This window comes from Poeciliopsis prolifica, unplaced genomic scaffold, assembly GCF_027474105.1.
Source record: "Poeciliopsis prolifica strain line A6 unplaced genomic scaffold, Auburn_PproV2 SCAFFOLD088, whole genome shotgun sequence".
In the NCBI taxonomy this organism is placed as follows: Eukaryota; Metazoa; Chordata; class Actinopteri; order Cyprinodontiformes; family Poeciliidae; genus Poeciliopsis; species Poeciliopsis prolifica.
Genome location: NW_026562463.1, coordinates 353,596 through 377,318, shown reverse-complemented (window position 1 = coordinate 377,318; position 23,723 = coordinate 353,596). Strand labels below are relative to the sequence as shown.

Sequence of the window (23,723 nt, the reverse complement as noted above, 5' to 3'; positions counted from 1 at the left end):
GTAGGAGGGGTGGAGGTGGAAGTCAAGAAAAATAAAAAACAAAGCAGGTGAGAGCAGATTCTCTTATTAAAGATATGCCATAGGATGATTACAAAAAACAGCTTTAATTGAAATACAAAAAATCTTGTCCTCTATTTTGATTTAGATTTTACAAATGAACTAACAGTGGGCCTTGCGGCTCCATCACATCTTTTGAACTGAAATGGATCAGGGTCAATTCACCTCTTTGCCCAATTGCATTAACCACTTTCCGTTTCATACCTTTAAACAAACAATTTAGCATCCACATTTACAACAAGAACATGAACCTGCCGATGGCGGAGCCCTGACCCCTGAAGACATGGACTCTACTAACCCCCTGAAGTTATACTGTGTTATCTGACACCAAGATCTTACTATCAGGACCTGTAAGAATTGAAACCTCAATATCCAGCACATCCCACAGATGAACAACTGGATTGAAGTATTGGGAATTTGGAGACCAAGTTAACATCTAAAGCTCACTGTTGTGCTTTTCAATCTATTGCTGAACCCTTTTGCTTTAACACAGGGCACTGTGTCCTGCTGAGCTGAGCCAAAAGCATCAGTCAATGTCTTTTTTTTTTTGACCCTGTAGACGGGTGCACATCAAAGTAATTTATATCTCACATCCGTTGGATCAGCTCACATAAACCAGTCTTTGTTTTTCACATATATAAATGACTTTATCTCTAGTCTACCATTGTTTCTTCCTCGAAATACTTTTATGGAAATCAACTCCTGTAGACTGGGAACATCCCACAACAACTACAATTTAAATTTACTACCCAAAATATTCCACACTCAAACACCAATGAAGAGACAGACAGTTGGTGTTACTTCTCCTGTGGGTGATCATAATATTACTTATGCTCGTATATCAGTTTCTATTCTTGGCCACGTGTATCTAATCAAGTGTGACAAAATGGGAGCTAGAGTCTAAGCAAGATAACTTTGAGGGTTCTCCTGCTGATGGAAATTATTTATTGGAGTTGACCACAATCCAATTTGCTTAAATTTTACTATGAGTAAGTTGTATAAATGACTTGAGATAATCAGTTGTTGAAGTAACAACTGATTACCTGGCAGAGGTTTAATAATATTCCAATGTAGACGTAGACTTTAAAAGTGAAAGGAGACAATGATTCGAGCTATCAGAGTTTCTTGCAGATATAAGCCAATGGAACTCTGTGATCAAACAATCCTTAATTCAGCTTCTTACCAAAAGTCCTGAATAAAAATATTTATCAATTGTCGATCTTAAGCTCAAGAACACTAGTATGAGGAAGCAGGATAATGATCTGAAACCACCAACTCAAGATGGCTGAGAAACAGCCGTATATAAGTTGAGTTGGTGTAGCTTGACCTTATGAAACAGACCATTTAAAATGATTACAGAAAAATAGCAGCTAGAAATCCCTCCACTGCACGGTAGATACCAGTTTGCATTTCTGACATACACTTCATGTCAAGAGTACCTCAACAATTTATTATAATTAGTGGAAAATTGCTTTTCATGAATCTTCTCCCCATGCAAGCTTGGATTCCCTCCAGGTACTCCAGCTTCCCCCAACAGACAAATATCCAGAAACATTCTTAATCCTCTGTCTTTTGGCTTTTCAATTTATGTTTGCCATTGTGGCTGTAATTCCTGACACTTTTTTATATAACCACCCTGAAGCTTAAATCTCTATTTAATCCGGGACATTGTTTTATAGCCAGTCACGTATGGATTCATTCACATTGACAAATCTTGCACTGAATTATATTTCAGCAGCCATTTTAAGAGGATTATTAGATGAATACACACAAATACACGATACATGAAAATATTGTAAATGCCTCTATTTATACCAAAATGAGTCTTATTGAACAACAAAAAGGAAATATTATCCTAAACTAATATTCTAATATCTAAACTAATATTAAAACATTTTCAATATTTAATGAATGACTTATTTGCAGATGAAAGCCCAATATATCAAAATATGGATGTAATTCCCAGAGAAGGTTGGGGTAGTGTGGAATTTATTTGAAATCTTGTGTCTTTTCATTCTCAAAAATAAAACATACTTAAGAGAAAAAAATATATTGAAAACTCTTAGTGTCCTTGTGCCTAAGCCAAGATGAGCTGAAAAACAAACCAATAAAAAGGGCATTCCTCATATAATCCAGAATTTATTATAAGACAAACAAGCAGTGGGATAAAGATGTGTGATTTTTGGATATTCATCCAGCCACAAGTACAAACAAATAAAATCGCTCATATTTTATAGAGAACGTGAATTCTAAAAACTTGCAGTTGTAGGATAGTTATAGCATAATTGGTTTCATTAGTTCCTCTACCTCATTCTAGCTTAGCCCAGATAGAAGATGTCATCTACCGCCCTTAAATAAGTATTCAAAGTAATTGAATACTTTCAGATATTTTGAAATAAATGCAATGTTACAATATGTAACATTATATTTTGCTATGTTAGAAACAAAAGTTCAGTTTATTTTTTGGGATATTTTATGTGAAAGCTTGACCCAAAGTAATGCATTAAATAATAATCTAATCTCATTAATCTTTCTATGAAAGCTTCAGGGTTTTTTATCATGGAGACCAACATATAAATAAGGAAGGACAGTGTAAAGCAAACTGAGCTGTAAGACAATAGCTTTGAACATCTCAGAGCAAACCTAAGAAGATAAAATATACAAATTACATTTGGCTACAAACTGTGATTAAAATGTTTGATTTGGGCTATGATCTGTTACCTCACAGCAGTGCATTGAATACAAAGTACTGAATAAAGACTGATCAATTCTAGATATCCCTAGACTTGCGTCTCATCTCTTGGATGACCTACTGCCTGTTGCATTCTCCAGGTAGGATATGTGCTGTTCATCATGGCGGACTGACTGACCAGCTGTGTGAGAGCAGAGATGGGTGCTTTGAAACATGCAGCTAAGCTTCAGCTGAATGTTTGTGAGCAAGCTTGGGAAGTCAACCAACATGCTGTGTGATTGACAGACTGTCAGTCAAACGCGTTGGATGGGCTGCTGTTCTGATGCTTTCCCAGGCATTCCAAGGAGGTGCTTGCAAGTCAAGGTAAAGTTGGTCTGGATGGAAAGAAGGGAGCTGGGTGTTTGGCTGGATAGAGGATCAGAACCAGCAATGTGTCATTGGGTTGTCCAGGAATTTTGCCGTATGGTTAAGATCAGCCTTTGGTGATAGTGTCTGGACCAGCTGAGTCACAGCCTTTCATCTATTTGCATGGTTGACCAAACATAGAATAAAGGGCAGAAGCTGGAGAAGGTTGCTTCAAGTTCTGGACCTCATGTTGCTACTACGGGGTGCAAGATGATGTTTAGATGTATCCATGGCACAGGATTTGTGCATGTTATAAAATATGTAAAGAATGAATCAATGAATATATTTCCTCTAAGATTTTCCTTAGACATTGACACAGAAATGCTGTCTCTGTATCTTAAAGGTAAACTAGAGAAAGACGTCAGCTATCAGAAAATTTAATATAGAGCAGGTTTGACTCTGAATATAATGACATTGGTACAATGTTGTCAGGTTCTGTGTTTTTCTGTGTTTTAATTCCGAGTTTCTGTGTCCTGAGTCTCCTCGTTGTCCTGTCTTCCCTTGATTGTTCCCAGGTGTGTCTTGTTCCCCTGATTGCCCTCAGTGTATTTAGTCTCTCCTGTGTCCTTTGTTCCTGGTCGGGTCCTTGTCATCGTTTGTCGTTGTCGTACTTTTGCCTTGGTCTGCCGTTTTGTGTTGTTTAGCCGCCTGTAAGACCAGTTGCTACCGGCGTTGAGCCCTGGCTTCCGCTCAGCCGTGCTGCCTGGCCGCGGACTCCGTTTATTGACTGTGTTTTTGTGGACTTATTTTCATTAAATTTCTCACCATACACCTACCTGGGTCTCCAGCGTCTGCCTCATCACCTCACTTTATGACAGAAGGACCCGACCAACTACAAGGTGAGGCCGCTACCATCTTGGCCCAGATGGACCGAGAGGACTGGATCCAGCAGCAGTTGGAGTTGGCACAGAGGGATCTCTACAAGGATGTAGAGATCCTGCCTTCTCCGCTGCTGCTGGAAGAAATGGGGCTAAAATCAGACTTCGACCTAGCGAAGAGCCAAATTCACAACCCGATAGCTATCACCGACTCATCTCCGCCACACCCGTTTCAACTGTTTTCAAATAAACTCTGAAGAAGACTTCACACACCTCTTCAAACTGTTTCAAAGGGACTCTTTTATGCTGGAGCTAGTCTTTGAACTTTATGATGAGTTCGTTCAGCAAAAACATTGGGCTCCAGTTCCAGCCCCAGCTCCATCCTCAGCTCCTCGTGCCGCTCCGCCAGCGTCTGTTCCTCGTGCTGCTCCGCCGGATTCCGCTCCGGCTGCCGCTCCTGCTCCGCCGGACCCCGCTCCGGCTGCCGTTCCTGCTCCGCCGGACCCCGCTCCGGCTGCCGTTCCTGCTCCGCCGGACCCCGCTCCGGCTGCCGTTCCTGCTCCGCCGGACCCCGCTCCGGCTGCCGTTCCTGCTCCGCCGGATTCCGCTCCGGCTCCTGCTCCTGCTCTGCCGGATTCCGCTCCGGCTCCTGCTCCTGCTCTGCCGGATTCCGCTCCGGCTCCTGCTCCTGCTCTGCCGGATTCCGCTCCGGCTCCTGCTCCTGCTCTGCCGGATTCCGCTCCGGCTCCTGCTCCTGCTCTGCCGGATTCCGCTCCGGCTCCTGCTCCTGCTCTGCCGGATTCCGCTCCGGCTCCTGCTCCTGCTCTGCCGGATTCCGCTCCGGCTCCAGCTCCTGCTCTGCCGGATTCCGCTCCGGCTCCTGCTCTGCCGGATTCCGCTCCGGCTCCTGCTCTGCCGGATTCCGCTCCGGCTCCTGCTCTGCCGGATTCCGCTCCGGCTCCTGCTCCGCCGGATTCCGCTCCGGCCTCCGTGGACTCTGCTCCTCGTGCCGCTGCTCCGGCAGCCTCTATCCCTAGTGCTCCTTCCGAGATCCCTAGTGCTCCTTCCGAGATCCCTAGTGTTCCTTCCGAGATCCCTAGTGCTCCTTCCGAGGTCCCTAGTGCTCCTTCCGAGGTCCCTAGTGCTCCTTCCGAGGTCCCTAGTGCTCCTTCCGAGGTCCCTAGTGCTCCTTCCGAGGTCCCTGCTCCTTCCGAGGTCCCTAGTGCTCCTTCCGAGGTCCCTAGTGCTCCTTCCGAGGTCCCTAGTGCTCCTCCAGTGTCCCCTAGTGTTCCTCCAGTGCCCCCTAGTGTTCCTCCAGTGTCCCCTAGTGTTCCACCAGTGTCCCCTAGTGTTCCTCCAGTGTCCCCTAGTGTTCCACCAGTGTCCCCTAGTGTTCCTCCAGTGTCCCCTAGTGTTCCTCCAGTGCCCCCTAGTGTTCCTCCAGTCCCCCTAGTTTCCTCCAGTGTCCCCTAGTGTTCCTCCAGTGTCCCCTAGTGTTCCACCAGTGTCCCCTAGTGTTCCACCAGTGTCCCCTAGTGTTCCACCAGTGTCCCCTAGTGTTCCACCAGTGTCCCCTAGTGTTCCTCCAGTGTCCCCTAGTGTTCCTCCAGTGTCCCCTAGTGTTCCTCCAGTGTCCCCTAGTGTTCCTCCAGTGTCCCCTAGTGTTCCTCCAGTGCCCCCTAGTGTTCCTCCAGTGCCCCCTAGTGTTCCTCCAGTGCCCCCTAGTGTTCCTCCAGTGCCCCCTAGTGTTCCTCCAGTGCCCCTAGTGTTCCTCCAGTGCCCCCTAGTGTTCCTCGGCACCATGGACGCCCTCCGGACCTCCCCGTGGGGTCTGCCGCGGGCGCCGAGGACGCCCTCCGGACCTCCCCCGTGGGGTCTGCCGCGGGCGCCGAGGACGCCTCTGCCCACTTTCTGTTTAGTTTTGGACTCTTGGCCCCTCCTTGTGTTTCCGCCCACCTTTTGTGGGTAGTTTTTTGTTTTCTGGACTCTGGCCCCCTCCGCCCCTGGTTTTTGAATTTTGTTTTTGGGCGTCTGGTAGCCGCCCTTTAAGGGGGGGTACTGTCAGGTTCTGTGTTTTTCTGTGTTTTAATTCCGAGTTTCTGTGTCCTGAGTCTCCTCGTTGTCCTGTCTTCCCCTTGATTGTTCCCAGGTGTGTCTTGTTCCCCTGATTGCCCTCAGTGTATTTAGTCCCTCCTGTGTCCTTTGTTCCTCGTCGGGTCCTTGTCATTGTTTGTCGTTGTCGTACTTTTGCCTTGGTCTGCCGTTTTGTGTTGTTTAGCCGCCTGTAAGACCAGTTGCTACCGGCGTTGAGCCCTGGCTTCCGCTCAGCCGTGCTGCCTGGCCGCGGACTCCGTTTATTGACTGTGTTTTTGTGGACTTATTTTCATTAAATTTCTCACCATACACCTACCTGGGTCTCCAGCGTCTGCCTCATCACCTCACTTTATGACAAATGTACAATCCTGAGCTCTGGACAAAAGAGGCTCTGGTCTGGCGATATTATAAAACTACACAAGCTCTGTGGTTTCAGCCAACAAAACAAAATAATTTTTTTGATCTTAGAACTGTATTTAGGATAGAGTGTAGAGGGATAAAGCTAGGCGCACTGTTGTGGACAGTTTGCTTGCAGAAGATGCATGGTTGACCAAACAAGACTTAGAAAATCTTATTTACCTCGATCTAACAATATTTAGGCATTGGGAATCAACAGAAATGGAAATAGTCAGGGACAGGATACTTGTAAGGAAAGGCGATGCAAATATTTATCTTGCATCGCATGATAAATGCACGCAATACACTACATAAACTAGTGTATTGGTATACACAGAATAAGAATAGTTTTATTATCTTTAATTATTGTACTCTGTGAAACTTGTAAAAATGAAGAGGAATATATTAATAGGTTGGCTCTTATTGCATTTATTCAAGATAACACTGCCTACAACATACATGTGAGTGGTTTTACAGCAGACTCACTGAGTTGGGCTTGGAACCTGTTGAAAAGTTTTTGCAGTTTTTTGACCATTCTGTTGATTTTACAACCGATGTAATGGAATGCTCATCTTACAGAAAGTTACACTTCACAGTCCACAGTATATCTTCACTAGATGGATCATCAGCTAGAAATGTGAGATAGACTTTTGTGGTTTGTCATTTTTTATTTTTGCCATGAAATTCTCCAATGCATTCCATTTTTGCCCATTATGTGTCTTATTGTTGAATCATGAGCACTGACCTTTATTGAGACTGGTCAGACCTGCTGTGATTTAGATATTGTTCTGGGTCATTTTCTGTCCTTATTTTGTCAGAGGACTCTTAGTTGAAGATGATTTAGGAGGCTGGCCATTGCTGGCAAGATTCACCACTGTTCCAGAACTTTTTTTTTTTTGCGGATAATGGCTCTGATTGTGGTTGGACAGAGGTACAAATGCATTTCTATGGCTTTGGGACTACCGCCTGACAAATAAATGTAAATGACTGCTTCTCATCTGTTATAGTTTTTAAATTGGGGTCATGTTATTTTTAAGATTGTTCAACCTAATTCATGTTACACAGATTTTATTCACGTTAATTCTTTCTTTTATATGTCTTGCTGTAACCAGACTTGAGTTTGGGTGGCTATCTTGAACCAGAACCACTATTAATTAACCACAGTTAAGAATTTACCAGGGAGGCGGTCATTCTACAAACATCTGTTAAGTTGTCCGCAGGCATTGCTAGATTTTCTCTGGGTGCTCAATCTGCCTCCAACTGCTAAAAAAACCCATCACTATTAGACCAATTGGTCACTCCAAATTGTGAGTCTGTATAAGGGAAAGTATATTAACTTTCTAAGACGATGTATAAAAATTTTGTTGTGACAAGTTTTTTTTTGTTCGTTTAGTTTATTATTTTAGCATTTCATAATAATATATTCTATCCAGTCAGATCTTTTGTAATTAAAATCAACAAAATATGTATTGTAAAAAAGATTACTGATTACAAGCAGTGTGTTTTGGCCAAAAAACCACAGTTGCACTACCAATACAACCAATAAATAGTGCTTTCTCCAAAATAGCACATGCTGGAATGTAAAGTAAAAGTGTCTTAAAACTGACCAGAGTGTGATTAAAATGTAAGAACAACAGTTCATGGAGTGCAGTAATTAATAAATTAATAAAAAGATAGTACATACTAAATGTGTGGGCCTCTGATACGTTTCATTTTGTTTCACGTCACCAATTACAGAGGCATTCTAATTAGAAAATTAGCATGGTTAATTGTCCTCGTCAGCCACAATTCCTTATGCAACTCTCAATAGATACATACAGAGTGCAACGGAAATCACTAATTAAATTCCCCTCAATATTTCATTAACTCTAATTATAATTTTTTCAAACAATTACGATAATGGGGAAAGATCTGATGGATCCTTGTGGTCAAGTATCTGGCAGTGGTTAAACCGCGCTACATTTTGCATTTTTTTAGACTGTCGGCCGTAATTGAAAACGGTATAATTTCTGTATTCTCTTCCAAGCTTTTCCAGGATGAATCAATTAGGAGGAAATTAGTGTTCAGGGACACAACTGACCCAGAGGCTGCTCAGTGTCTATGTCCATATCGATACCGGGCTTTGTGGCTGTTAATGTGATTATCCATTTTGCATCCTGCTGCCATCCACATTTCTGCTCAAATCTAGGAATTTAAAGGGTAGGAAAAAAAAAACGTATAAATAAAAGTTACAAAAAAAAAAAAAAAAAAACTTGTAAAAGTGTTTATACACTAACTTTTTTTCTGGTTTTATCTCAATAAATATGGGAGAGAAAGCAAACGTGAAAAAGATTGTGAAAATTCCTTCAGGATAATAAGTAGAAAGCCTCCCATGTTTGAACAGCAGACCAACTTCCTTTGGGTTTCAGGTAGCAATTGAGAGCTAAAGAGCAATGTTTAAAAAACATGTTGCTTTAAATTAGGCTGTTGCATGATGTTTTTCCAAGAGGAAATAACATCTATCAAATAAAGTAAATGAGAACACATTTTAATACATACACCATGCCCTTCTTTAGAAATACTTTGTTGGAAAAAAAGATATATTTCACTGCACCAGTAACTCAGAACAGAGTGTGCTGTAAGTTGGTAGTTAAACTGATAGACTGTCTGAATATAACCGTGTTATGATACATAGCTCATTTTCATTAGTTCCATTAATGAGGGTTTAATCTGCAGTAATTGCCAACATAGAACATTCTGAAGGCAGCAGACTGACCACAGAGCTCTTCCATATCATCAGTCACCATTCCACATCTTGAGTTCTGGAAAGCTACTTCTTCACATGTTCCAGCTTACATCTCTGACACCATTTAGTGTTTGTCTCTGCAGTGACCATATAGAATCCTAAGAACTTTATCTGGTGAAAATGCTCTCCTTATGGGAGAAAACATCTCTCCATTTAATTTCGTCTACAAAAAAGTTTGCTGGCTACAAACTTTAAACATAAAACTGTCACAACCCCTATACTTTATACACTATGCTGATGAACTACAGCACTAAAACTGATAGCATTTTCAAAAGGCGGAATCAAGTCCAGATGAAAAATTACACAATATCATTCCGCAGTATGAAAAAAGCTTACCGTGCAAAAAACAAGCTGCTGTCCCAAAAATCGATATTTTAAGCTTGACACCCTAATAATCCCATACACAGATCAGAACTGATTTTATAATAGATGAACGTTGCTAACAATAAGCTGGTAGTGCATTTTACTTCAGTGCAATAAAAAAAAAAATGCAGATTTTATACGGAGTCAGTGCTACGAGTACGGCTAATTTAAACATGGCCCTCCAATTCTGTTAGGAAGTATATCTTACCAAAATGATGCTAGAAACTTTGTGATTACTACAGAAAGGTCAGGTTTCTCTGCAAATTCTATAAAAAAATTTAACTCAATTACATACATTCGTGTCCATCTCAGTATTGACTGAGTTTGAATTCATGACGCAGTAAAAATAGACTTAAATGAGACGATGCGCTTCGATTGTCCATGTGTTGTTTATCTCAAGTTCTTTTTACCTACTTTATGTTTTTTATAAACAATTTTCTGATGCATTAGCCTAAGAATAATCTTTTTTTTTTCCATAACCGGAGATAACTTGACACACCAGATGGTTTTATATACAGACCTACTGAAGCTGATAAGAAAAGAGCAGATTTTTTTAACAGTATTTGGCAGATTATGAAACGAACCATCTGTTTGTCAGCAGTTTGCGCAGGAGACCCTAAACAGTAGAACTTAACATTTCCATTTTCAGCAAAAGTTTGATCAAACTTTCTGTTAAAATAGCTATTTCAGACACAAGGACATATATAGCAAAGGACAGAAAGTAAATATAATAAATGATTAAATCATTTTTTATTCTCTAATTTCCATCAAAGGAACTGTCTTTTGAGGACTGTAACACCTGAAGCAGGTCCAGGGGTACCAATACTTTTCCAAAGCACTAGAAGGCATGCCTTTGTTGTCACATTGTACAGAAAATTGTCTTGCAGTGTCAGCCAAGAAGCTAGATAAGTAAAAAAAAGAAGTGAATGTGGATGTGTTCCTCCTATATAAAGTAAAAAGCTATTCCATGATGGGGATACTCAGCCTCAGGGTGTCTTTAAGAGAGTTGTTAAGGAAGAATGTATGCAGAGGTTGGCTCACTACTGTAGAACAAATTGTAAATAGCCTCATTATCCTGGTCTTTGGTTAAACAGCAGCTCCGAAACCAGACTGGATCTCCATACTGCGGGATTTTCTGAACTGTACTGCATCCGTTATACAACGTTACAAGAACAATTACTTTAGTAGAACAAATTACTAGGTAGTATTTCTACAATAAAAGTGAATGGGCTTATATTTTATGTAAACCACATATGTGCTGCATTCACACAGCCAAAACAAAACAGTAACCAGTCTATATAAAATTGTGTTTGTATTTTCACTTAAGTTTTCCATGTTATTTTTGCAAGAAGTCCCAGTATATAAATGTTATCGTTTATTTTAGTTCACTTTTGCTTTATACTGAAAACGACTACAAAAACCTATAAGATGTTTTTGTTGTCACCATTGAATATCAAAATGTTAGGGTAGATAAAAGCAAATCCCTGCATACAGCCTTCCCTTCCAGCAACATATACTGAAGATAGAAGAAGAACTGCTGAAAATAGTAAAAAAGGGTGAATAGAAATTGCATGAATTTCTCCACAGTAATGAATAATCAACAGCACAAAGCAATCAACAGATACCAGCAAGCTGTGGGGATAAAAGGAAACGTATGTCTGAAGTTTTCATGCTAATCTCCGGTAATGTCGGTGTGGATTGTTGTGATCAGCTCTTGTTTTCTATTTTCAGAGACAAAATAATTTTTTGCTGAGAAAATTTTATTTTGTAATCAAAATGTTAGTGTTTAGTCGAGTCAGACATATAGTGTTGTATAACACTTATATGTTTGTTCATTAATTGCTTTTTCTCTTTTACTTATTTTTGGAGAAAGGCTTTTATTCTTGTGGCCTTCATTCGTCTTATGTTTACAGTCTAACAAAGTGATGAGACCGTTTTTATATTCCGACAAAACTAAATGCTCAGTGATCCAAAGCAATAAGCCTGGTTGAAAGGAATTTTAATTATTCAACTTTCTTCTCAAATCTGCAAAAGAACTCTACTTCCAAGCAATTAGGAGAATGATTTTTGATATGATGAGGCAATTTAGATCAAAATATTCTGAAGTCATTTAATACTGCTTCATGTGCATGATAAAGTCTACATTTGAGAAGACACATACTCCAATAGTTTTATAAAAACTGTCATCGGTAAGTGTAATCAAACAGAGAATAAGCTGTAGGTGTTAAAGTTTGGTTTCTAGCATCTGAAACCAGATATATGCATATGTTATTAAAAAAACTAATTCCTCCACCTCTTTGTCTGACAATGAATCACTCTAAACTTTTCCTGTGTTAGGTGATTTTGCACTGTGAAGTCATGTTTTGGCCAAGGTCGTATATTGGTGTAAAGCTGCTAAAAAATAAGTTATGGTTTCAAATGCAGCGGTGCCAGATTAAGTTTTCTCTGGTTGTTTAATAATCAAGTTGTACAGCACCTGCCCTGCCCAGCATGTTGCTCTACACTAACAAGCTGGCTTAAAGAATGACACTGAAGACCAATTTGTCTGTGTGGAAATGTTTTCAGGTCACATAAAACTTAGAGAAAAAAAGATTTGAAATCCAGTAAACTGGCCCCAGGAAGAGTAGCTGATGCAGCATGTCACTGATGCTAATGGAGAGCTCAATAAACATAAACTCTGTAAACAGTTTTAAAACTGCATTTGGCAAGCTGCTAGCTGGCTGAATAGCTATGTTATATACGTTCAGTGAGGTCATGTATTTACTGATTGTTGAGTAAAGTAAAATATTTAATATGGTCAAAAAATAGTCACCTTTATAGCATAACTGAAATGCATTACACAGAAACACATGCACAAATTACTATGGGCATCACCAGCTGTGACCAACAGGGGGCCCTCCACAATTAATGTATTATGTTTCATTTTTTCATAGAAATAAAAGACAAAAATTGGGGCCCTGTCAATTAGAAAAATAATTATATTGTGTTTTCTAAAATAGTTTTTAGCGGTAAAAGTCAAATGTTCCCCCTTCCAGACCAAAAAGCAGACATCCATATTTGCACTGGACCTCCCTGGATCTGCATCAAATGGTTTGTTCCTGCTTGGAGCGCTTGATGGTGACAGTGTTCAGTAGTGGACAACCACAAGAACAACTGTGGTTGTTACTATGCCGCCATGAAAAATAATAATAATTGCGGGGGGCAATTTCATTTATTGTCATGGGGCCCAAGATTCCTGGCAGCGCCCCTGGGCATTATTTAGAAGGTCTCAGCAAGTCCTTAGGCAACGTTTAATAGCAATATTACCAAGCAATGACAGCCCCTTTTGGGATTTTTTTTTTTTTTTTTGTGGAACTCAAAATAATTTAAAGAAAATGGTAGAAGAAAATGCATCTTGGGAAAGTAAGAAACAACTTCACTTGACATGAATCTTTTTTTGACCAGAAAGAAAGGAGAGTTCCAGAAAATGCAAAAAAAAAGCAAAACAGAACATTTTAAATTAATAAGAACAAACAAGATGAAAGTAAATCTGATCATGTGGAAAAACTTTTAATTTGAGTTGCAATTCAGGGGAAAAATATTGCAGAATAAACACAATCCTCCCTTTAAAGTTATAATTTTACTGTCAAATTAATCTCAACTCCTCAAAGTTCATATTTAAAGTCAGATATTTTAGGAAATAGTTTGACCGAGACAAGAACACATATTCTGCCTTACAGTGTACCTGTTTGGTGGTGCAACAGTCAGCAACAGCTGCATCCGAAAACAGTGAAGAAGTCGTCAAAGGTAATAAAATTTAACCATCAGCAAATCAGAGGCTCAGTAATAAAGAGTTAATTATGTCGTTTTGGTGCACAGTGTTTTAGGTAATTTCCTCTGCAACACAGATTGGATTTAAGTGATACTGTTGGTACAGGCCTAATGAATTAATGAGTTCAGGCTGCATGCCAAGCATCATCTGGTGCTTAACACAACCTGCTGAGACAAAGCAAGGATGTGATATGCAGACTGAGATCTTTGTTAAAGGGTCGAACAAAGACGTGTGTTTGAATAGGTTAAGAACAGACATGAACAGACTCCAGTTTCCCTTGCTGAAATGAATCTTATTACATTTTAAGGAGCGCTAACATACCTTTATTGGATTTTAAAGTATTAGAGTTCTCTCTTAGAATTACAAACTGTATTTATATATTTTTAAAACAATTGTTTGTTTTTTTTATTTGAGCAAAAATAATATGAAAGAAATGTTATTAACCATTACCTGCAAGTCATGATAAACAAAATTTGACATTATTTGATTTAAAAAATATATATATTTTTTTTTACATCAAAGTGAAAGTTGATTTCTCCAAATAAACAAAATTAGATAAATATATTTAACATAAAACAAATGATTTTATAAATATTAAGCAGGATAATGCAGCAGAGGTCCAGCCAACTGGAGATAGCTCTCTTACAGTGAGTGAAATGGAGATCTCTGACTACAGAAACTGTTTTTCAAATGACTGACCCATGTGTCTGTAAGGTGCATTCACTGGTAGTCAATATTCCTGGCTACCATTACAGAATTAAGGGGGAAAAAATTAAATAAATCACTTCAATAAAACTAGGTTTCTGATAAGTAGACTAAAAGTAAGGGGATGGAGTTAATTGGGAGTTCCAACTAGACAATGTCCTTTAACATGACAAAATTGATTCCGGAATAGAGGAATCTAGAATTTGGAATCAAATATAAATGCTTTGTCAATGATGCTGAACAACCAGGAAACCAAGCGACTTCTAAGGACTCTCCAATTCTAAAAGACAATAATCAAATATTCAAATACCACAAGCTTTTTGATTCAGACAAAAACATGCGATCAAGATGCAACTTCCTGTGACATGTTACAGCAGACCCATGTTTATTTGCATGTGCCATCTTGCATTTTTCATTTTTGAAAGTTGTGCAATATGGAGAAAAGGATAATAAAATAAAATAAAAAATCCTAATTGTTTCTTGAATTCATGACAATCTATACAAGTTTTTTTTTTTTTTTATTTTAACTCAAAATAATGCTAGAAATGCTAGAACACAGCAGTACTTTACCATTGGGGCTTTCTTCATCTATGGCCACGATGGTAGCAGGAGGACCAGAACGGGAGAGTTTACATTCTGAAAGGATAAAAAAAAAAAGTCAAGATAAGATTAAACTAATACCTCCATGGATGTTTTTTATTCTTCTTCACATCTACTATGTTTAAAATAGGCAATATAAAACTTTACCGAGAACCCTGTAGGTGGTTTTATGTGATAAACACTTAGTATTTATGAGAAAAATGATTTGGAAAAAGACCCTGAAGTGTGTACAAAATGCTGCAGGGACAACAACAATAAACTCATAAAGATAAATAAAGCATGAGCTGTGCACGTGTAGTATGTAGTTTATTAACCTCATTGTTTTCTGTTCAGTGAGAAAGCATAGACCGTAAGAAAAAAAACAAGAGTTTTATAACTTAGATGTCATGTAGTGTAAAACAGGGTGAGCTAAGAGAAGCAGGAACTGACCGTAAAAACAGATAAAGTAGCGTTTTTTAAGAGACGGGCCTAATCCTCTATAACCATCTCCGCTGGGTCAGCAGGATAAATTAATCAGCAGAGCATGTGAACATGTTTAATGAAGGATGAAAAGAGGAGATCAGTCTTACCCTCATATTGCCAGTCTGTAGATAGTTACAGCCACACCATACCAGGAAGGAGGGAAGAAGGACACAAGTCAGGGAGGTATTTAAAGAAGGAAAGATCAGAAGATAAATATTAGAAAAAATAAGCAAGGTAAAAAGAGGTATAAAGATTTTAAGAAAAGTCAAAAGTAGATGTGTGGACACAAGTCAATGTATTAGACTTCCCTCACTTATTACGACCTACTAATACGAGGGGAAAACATCATTAACCTCGGCTGGAGGCATAAAATTGTCACATTTGCAGTAAAATGCCTGCCAACACTCAGTAGTTCCTCCACACATCTTGTCCTTGCCAGGATACATGGAAATAAGCCACCTGCATTAAGCGACATCCCAGCGTCACACTACAGCTACACAGGATGGTCGGGAAAATCCCAGAGGAAACCTGGAAGATGGATATCTGCTCACCGAGAAAATAGACTTCATGGAACAATGATCACACTCTCTCTTCCTCTCACTAGGCCGCTCTACCTCCTTTTCCCCATTATAACACATTACAGAGTGACACAGATGATTTCAACAATCATCTGAACAGTTTATTGTTTTTAAGAACAACAGAGAATAAATGAGAAAAGATTATAGTTTAAAAAAAATTACCTATAACAGATGCCTATTGTTTCAAAAAGCTCAGGTTCACCCAGCAACTCACACCCTTTATTTAATAGAAAATTTTGCAAGGAAGTGGGAAAAATATCTGCATATCTCAGCTGAAGACATGAATAAAAACACCACAAGAAATAAAATACTCACAGCCTTCAATAATATAAATAGCATAAATTGATATTTTAAGAGGAGGAAAACTAAAATGCAAAATATTTGGTGATAAAAACATTTCCAAATGAGTAACATGGCATGGAAACAAGGCACAAGTTTATTTTCATTTAAGAAAGCTGAAAACATCGACCTGGAACTTGTTTAAAAAATATAGTCTTTCTGCTCTGTGCCATGGACTCCAGATAGGCTCTTCCATTGCTTTTCTCTATAAGATGAGGTGATCCTCAATGGGTTAGATAACATATCAAAATTCAAAGCAGAATGGTTAACAGGGGATTTACTCTCAAAGATTTTTGTCAACTTTTGTGCCGCTAAGTTTGGAAAAAGTCAGAGCAGAAAAGTGTTCTTATAACAAAGCAGAGCATATACAGTCAACATCCTGTATGTCAAAAAAGCATGAATTAACAGTCATTTGAGAAAAGTAGAATAAGTTTCCGGAAAAACTAAAATCAGGTCTTCAGAAAGCAGTTCGCAGCAGTTTATGTTTTTGAGTGAGTATTTAAAAAGTCCACAAATGAACAGCATGCAAAAGAATATTGGATTGTCAAAAGAGTCCAAACTTTAAATTGAGAGGATAGAATAGAAAGAATAGAAAGGATAGAATAGAAATATGTCTTATTTTCCCCACAGTGAATAAATTCAGGTGTACCAGCAGCAAAATAAAGGTAAATGAAAAACTGCATGGACTTTAAGGTCAAGCCTGAAATTCAGCTGTTTCTCAATGCAAACACAACAGGTTCTGTGAGGAGAAGAACGAGGATGAGCGGATTAGACCCGAGCCAAGCCACTCAAGCCAGTAGAAAAGGAGAATTATCAGGGAGAGTCTGCTTTAACCCTTCTTGTAAAAATCATCAGTGCTGTGACTGCAGTTCAGCTTAATCTCCAGGTAGAAACCCAGGTGGTTTTAAGTGTCCACTAAATAAATATGAGTTCTTCGAAAGGAACTGACATAGTTCACCAACTACACCAGTGTCAGTGTGGTGGGTCTGCCTCTGGGTAAATTCACCACATTGAAATAATTTTCTTTGCTTGTAAAGCTACCTCAAGTTATTTAATAATGGGGTGCTTTTAACTTTTTTATTATCATGAGCATATGCTTCAGTTTAAAAATTATGAAGTCATATGGAGTCAAGCTAAAGAAGTGCATTCTGACGATATGGCGATTAAAACGACTGCTTCTAGTGTTATAGTGAGAATCCTTGTATTACGTAAATTAGCCTTTGATGACTTTTGAAAACCTGGATGTGAGTTGGTTGAAATTCACATCTTAATTTTGTTGAAAGTAGGAGGAACTATCTGATGTTGATAAGCTTGGAAAAGAAGTTTTGTGTTTGAAGTGGAATGATGCTAGTAGTGATAGGACCTGGTTGTATCAATTTCTAATAGACCTGTCGGAAAGCTGAAGTTGAGAGCATGGATCAGAGGTAATGCAGTCACTTTGAAGTGAAATTTTGGTGGATAGTAAACAACTTCCAAATCTTTTTAAGTAAGAGTGGTCAAAATATTCGATATGGTGGTTAATGATGTATGAGAAGCATCTGGGTTTTCGTGATTGTGAAACCTAATTTCAATCACGCCACTTGCGAACTTATTCATGTTTGCAAGATGATTAAAGTTATCTGTGGTCCACAAAGCTAGAAATCTACTTCAGCCGCCTGATTGCTGCTTTAAATATTATTTACCAGATTAAATCATTCAACTGGAACCGCAACAAATTTGAATACATTTTCTAAAAATGTATGTTTCAAAATGACCAGCAATCAAATTTAAAATGATCATATACATTTTGAATAAATATTTTAATATGCCACTGCAATGTGTGGAATGCAATGTTTTGGGCAGGAAGATTTCATATTTTCTTTTTATATGAAAGAAGTTACTTATACAAATATCTAATAAAACCTTATTAAAGTTCACAGGTAAAAGTACTCAGGGGAATTCAGATTATACAAATGATAGGGAACTTTGTTGCTCCAAAATAAAAGTCTCTTTCTGTAAAACTAGCTGCTTTTTGGGAGCAGCTTTCAGGTCAGACGCTGCCAAAGCGTTATGACGATAAGTGACTGGCGACACAACCAGGGAGGAAAGTTCAAACAACAAGGAATTGTTTAAAATGTGTTTTCTCAGGCTCCCCTCTTTGAAGACTTTGAAGACTTGGTTAGACAGGTCAGAAACAAAGAGGGGCAATGACCCAAAACAAATCCAAAATGTGTGAGGTTATGATCGATATCAAGGTACATGAAGACGCATACCTGGATGCTCAAAGAAAAGCGACTTCGTTTTGTGAGATCAATATATATTTTTTGCCTCAAAAATCTATTGATGAAATGGACAAGTAAAAGTCAACCCAGCGATAATATACTACTAATTCCCCCTGAGTGATACTAACACACCCATATCAAATACAGGTGATATGTTTAGGATTGCTCCCAACAATTCTGATTCTACTGAAATGCATTTCATCAGTCAGCATAAAATCTGCAGTACAATTCCCTAAGGAAAGGCTGCACCATGTTCATACCCATACACCGCAGGTGGATGCTGCATATTGATCATCAATTGCTGCATCCCAGTTATAAACACACCTGAATCAAATGTTCCACTCAGTAGAGACCAGATGATGAGCCGCTTGCAGGACAACAGCTCTGAAAAACCAGACCTTGGGGTTTTTTCAAACATTGTATTGGGACTGCTAGATTATACATTTTATTTTAAGTCCATAAAACTCCTTAGCAGAATTAATAAATGAAGTTAAATACTTAGGTAAAATCACTTCCAATGTGATAAGATGTTCTTACAAATGTTTCCTTTCAGCTTAAAAAAAAATTCTGTTAGATATTTACAGAATAAAACATCATTACTTGAATTTAAGAAATTCATAAGATTAAATGTCAGTTCCTGAATGTATCAAGGGAGACATTTGAGTATCTATACTAGAAGAAAAAAAATGTTTCTGGGAACAGTACTAGACAGGAAAAAAACATTGATCTATAGATTGGTTTTAAAATACTCCAAGAAAGTTTTTTTTATTATTATTTCTTAGCTCTACAGTCAAGTTATAGAGGTAACCATCTCTATTTTAGATGGACCAGGTAATTCCCCTCTCTATGTTTATGTTTAGGGTTTGTGTGAAACTGGTTTGTGTGAAACCAGTCTACCTGAAAATGTTAGTTCACTTTATTATCAAGAAGATGATAAACCTGCAGCGTTCAAAACATCTAAAGAGAAATATGCTGCATAGGATGCTATCTCACTAATTGATTTTACAAGACATTTTTCTTGCAAAAAAGCATTTAGGTTAAAAACCCAAAGACCAAAGAGATACTCAAAGTCTGGACTAATTCAATGCTACTCCTCTGTCTTCATTGCAAACAAGCGCCGTTAAGGGGAAGGATTAGTGACCATTGATTAGGTGTTTTTTCTTCTGTTTGCTGTTTCTGCTTCTACCTGATCAATCTTTGTTTCAGGAAGCATCATCTTGAAGAAGCTCTTGTAGTAATTTCACTGCATTATCCAGACAGTTTAGTGTGCTTTTAAAAATCAATGTTGGAATCCAACCAAATCAAATGAAGACATCATTTTTGGCATTCTCCATTGAATCAGACCAAGTCACCCCTGACTATCCTGGTGTGAAAGTGACTTTAGAAGGAAGCAGAGTAATGAGGGGTGATTCACAGAGTGCAATATACAGCGTAGTAAAACAAGACAAGAAAAAAAAACTCTGCCCTGACCTGAACTTTGAGAAAATTCCTGCCTACATTGCAGAACTGGTTATGGTTCAGGATTTTGCCATCGGTCTTTTCAGGCTTTCCTAAAAGTTCATTTCAGGTCAGCGAAGGAAAGCTATATAAGCTATCAAACAACAATCACTAGTTACATCACACTCCACCAGCTGGCCAGTGTGTGTAGGCACAGATGACAGATGTGTATCCTGTGCTTGACTGCCTTTTTATCCTTCTGTGTAAGCTGATGCCCCTCGTATTTTACTGACCAGCAATTCATTCTCTATGGGGCAGCGCTCCCTGCTTTTCTCAGTTTCTCATGCTAGCTTCATCTGCTTTCCTATACCATGTCTTTACAGTATTTCTACTTGTCAGCCCATTTTCCATCAAAAAATACATGATAAAAGGAAACTGGTTCATAACTAAGCAGTATATGAAGACGAATAGATCACAAAGGGAGATAAATGTTTCATATGTTGAAGACCCGCTGAAGCAATTTGAAATCTAGCTCTATATACATTTTAACAGACAGCTTTTTTAATTTAAATTTTACATATATTTTGCCTGAGTACAATTAGCACTTAAATTGGTTGCTACAGTGCTTCTGCTTCTCTCAGCTGTGTCAGCAAGCAATTCAAGATTAAGGGTTAACGGCAATGAAAATGCTAATTTTCTTCTCTTTGACACTGTGGCAGGCCCACCTTCAAATTCAATGTGCTGTCATAGTTAGTACTCCTGTATGCAGGCTCTAATGCCCTTTAAGTGTATGAAAATGTGCTTGTACTTTTTCTTTTGTGATTATTATGCTTCTCCCTCTTTTTTTAAACTGTATTGTTTCTGTCAAAAAGAAAAAGGTCAAAGTGACTGAGTCTGTTTTCTGCTGAGCTGATAAAAAAGTTCAATGAGAGGCAATTTTTGTAGGGTAGAGGGCAAATCATTCAAGGTACCAAGTTCATGAAAATTAACCTAAAAACCTTTGACAACCACCTCTGCATTCAGACAATACTCCTGTCATTAAAAAAACTAATTCACATTCCATCAAACTTGTTTTTTTGGGTTTTTTTTTAAATGTGTTTAAATTCACATTAGGTCCAATTTGTTTTGATACAAGTGAGAGAGGCACCAAGGGCCACAGCAAACAGAGTCTGTCTGGAAAAGAAGACAAGTAACTTGACTACAAGCAGTCACTAGAGTCCGATCATTCTGTGGCTGGCTGAGAACAAGCCATGTTGTCTCAGCCCTCACAAACACACAGCTTAGCAACTGTATCCAAGATGCACACACATACAAAACACAAAGTCCATTCACATCACTCTAAACAGTTCACACGAATGAGCCCATATGCCTTTCTGCATCGCTCACACATGCTTGGGTTACCATTAAATATACATGCTGAGGTTGTGACTCAGCGTCGCACCTGGACAATGCTAACTGTGTGTTCATGTGTGCTGATCAAACTAGGTACAGAAATATCAATGTTTGTTAAATGATATTTAATATATTCTTAGAAACACCAATGAGGGAGAGTTAAGCTGATCTGCAAGAATCTAATAAAAAACTGTTACAAATGTTTAGATTTGGCTCATTGTTGTCACCCTTTTCTTGAAGGAAACTAAAAATAATATCTTTATAAGTTTGGTATGACAAGTATGATCAGTAATATAAAATTACTTTATATCATTGTATAAAGAATTAGCCTTGCTCTGATTAACTGGTAAGATGATAATTAGCAGACTTCAAGCATAACCAAACTGACTTTAAACCAGATGGGACGGTTCTTACTGAAGGAAGAAGTAGAGTCTCGGTTTGGTATTTAAAGATAAATCTGAAGAAATGCAATAATATAAAAAGGTAAAAGAAATAATTTCCATTAATTTTTACTCAGGTTGATGCTTTGAAACAGGGAGAGAGATTTTGGCAGCTAACAGGAAGGCTGAACATACTGTATTACAGGAAAGCTGCTTTGTTTTATCCTTTTAAGCTTTCAACCTTTGTCTGTCAAGGATTATGCTGGATTTGGAAAAGTTGGCAGCCTTTCAAAATCTGAGTTAAGGGTCCCCATTCTGTAGAGACTACACATGGGCATGGCTGTTTGCAGTTGCTGCTGAGCTGATAAATGCTAATGTAAGATCCTAATGACAGCTTAAAATGTCAACTATCTAATTAGTTTGTCTTTGTTTTTCAAATATTTGTAGAACTGTGTTTTGTGTATCTATGCTTCATCTAATTTTTGCCTTACTATGTACAATAACTACACATTAGAGTAATCTGAGGAAGAATTAACACCATTACAGAGTAGAGTTATAAAATAAGATAAGGTAATCCTTTTTTTAGTCTCACACGCAGGGAATTTAAGCTATCATGGCAGAAACAAGAGTAGCAAAAATAAACTACAGTCCACGTCTAGGACAGAGTGCATCTCAGTCTCTATGCACTCTGGTCTTGGACTTGATTTGGTCTTGGGATAGGTGTGGGGCAACAACCATCTTCAGACCCTTCTTTGACACTGAGTAGAATTGAAAATAGTTAGAGATTGTTATCTAATACATTAAACTCTGAGAAATGGGATCAGCCTCTACTGCATACGTCCAGTGTGACAGATGTGATAAAGTGAGCATTGTTGCAATTCAAGTGTATCATGGTGATGACTAAAATGATCCCAAATCCTTGGGGTTTCATTTACTGTCAGGTGACAAGAAGCCTTCTTTTTCTTTTCAGTTATTTGTTATTCATATTATGCAGATATTCTGTAGATCACAGGGCCACTGTCCTGCAACTTCTCAATGTGCTTGTGCTGCACCAAACCTGAATAGAATAATTAGGTCATTATCAAGGCTCTGATGAACATACTACTCAAGAAGGAGGTAATTAAGCCATTTCATTCCAGTGTTTTGTACCTGTGGCACATCTTCTGTATCAGCAACAAGAAAACCTGCTTTCTGCTGATTCTGGGACTTTAGAGATGCTTCTACTATAGGGATAAAAACTTTGCAGTTGCATTGAAAATATTCAAATCTTCTTTTGTAATTATTATGATTCTGATTCTTCAAATAATCTTTCCTAAAACCAGAAAAGTAAAACCTAAATTTCAATTCTGTTCATCAATCAGCAAACCCATATTTAGTGTGTGTAGAACTTCAAATTTTTACTAAATATACCACAAATGCTATGAGGTTTTCCACAAGCTCCAAGTTCAGCTTTGCCAACTGATGCAGATCCTCCATCTGATGATGAGTATAGAAAATTAATGAGAAAACAGAGTGGCTATTAACTTTCTGATTTAGCACTTTCTTTGCAAATTTGAAATACTTTCCAAAGTCTTTTTTGAGCGGTTTCCTTAATCATACCATATTGTGAAAGGAATTATGCTAATTTGAGTACGTTTTACTTGACTGAATTCTACTTGTTACCATCTGCTATGCATTTGCTTGGCTTACCTTGAATGGAGACCATGAATAAAAACATCCCAGGATGGTTGAAAAGAATTGAGATATAATATTATGAACACACAGTGAAAGAAGTCATTAATACCAGAAGGAGTTATTCCCAGAGATGTTTGTGCAGATGTTGGTGGATAACTGAAAATATCCCCAAAGGATAAAAACTAAAAAAGAAATGTTTAATTCCAAAATGTTTCATATTTTGTCACTGTAATTGGGAAGTAGAAGAAAAAAGGAGATTTAGTGGGTTTGACAAAGTCTTGATTCAGGGAGACAGATTGCAATGAATGCCACATTTTTCAAGTGGAAAAACAGATATTTTATATTTTTCTCTGCAGATCACAATTATACATAATTTTGTTTTGCTCTGTTTCAAAAAATTCAGATGCAACACACTGAAGTTTCGAGCTGCAAGTTAAAAGGATATCAAGACCCTGGACTGTAAATGTGCTATGT

At 38.3% G+C, this 23,723-nt stretch overlaps 1 protein-coding gene across 1 annotated transcript in view; it reads right to left on the bottom strand.

Moving 5' to 3' along the window:
* LOC129353343 (protocadherin-15-like) overlaps window positions 1–23,723 on the bottom strand; it is a 204,991-nt gene that overhangs the window by 145,340 nt on the left and 35,928 nt on the right. Inside the window, exons 3-4 of the mRNA XM_055022626.1 lie at window positions 15,296–15,310; window positions 14,697–14,762 (exon numbers count right to left, since the gene is read on the bottom strand). Of these exons, the coding sequence (XP_054878601.1) occupies window positions 14,697–14,762; window positions 15,296–15,310 (81 nt within the window). The remainder of the gene's footprint in view (window positions 1–14,696; window positions 14,763–15,295; window positions 15,311–23,723) is intronic.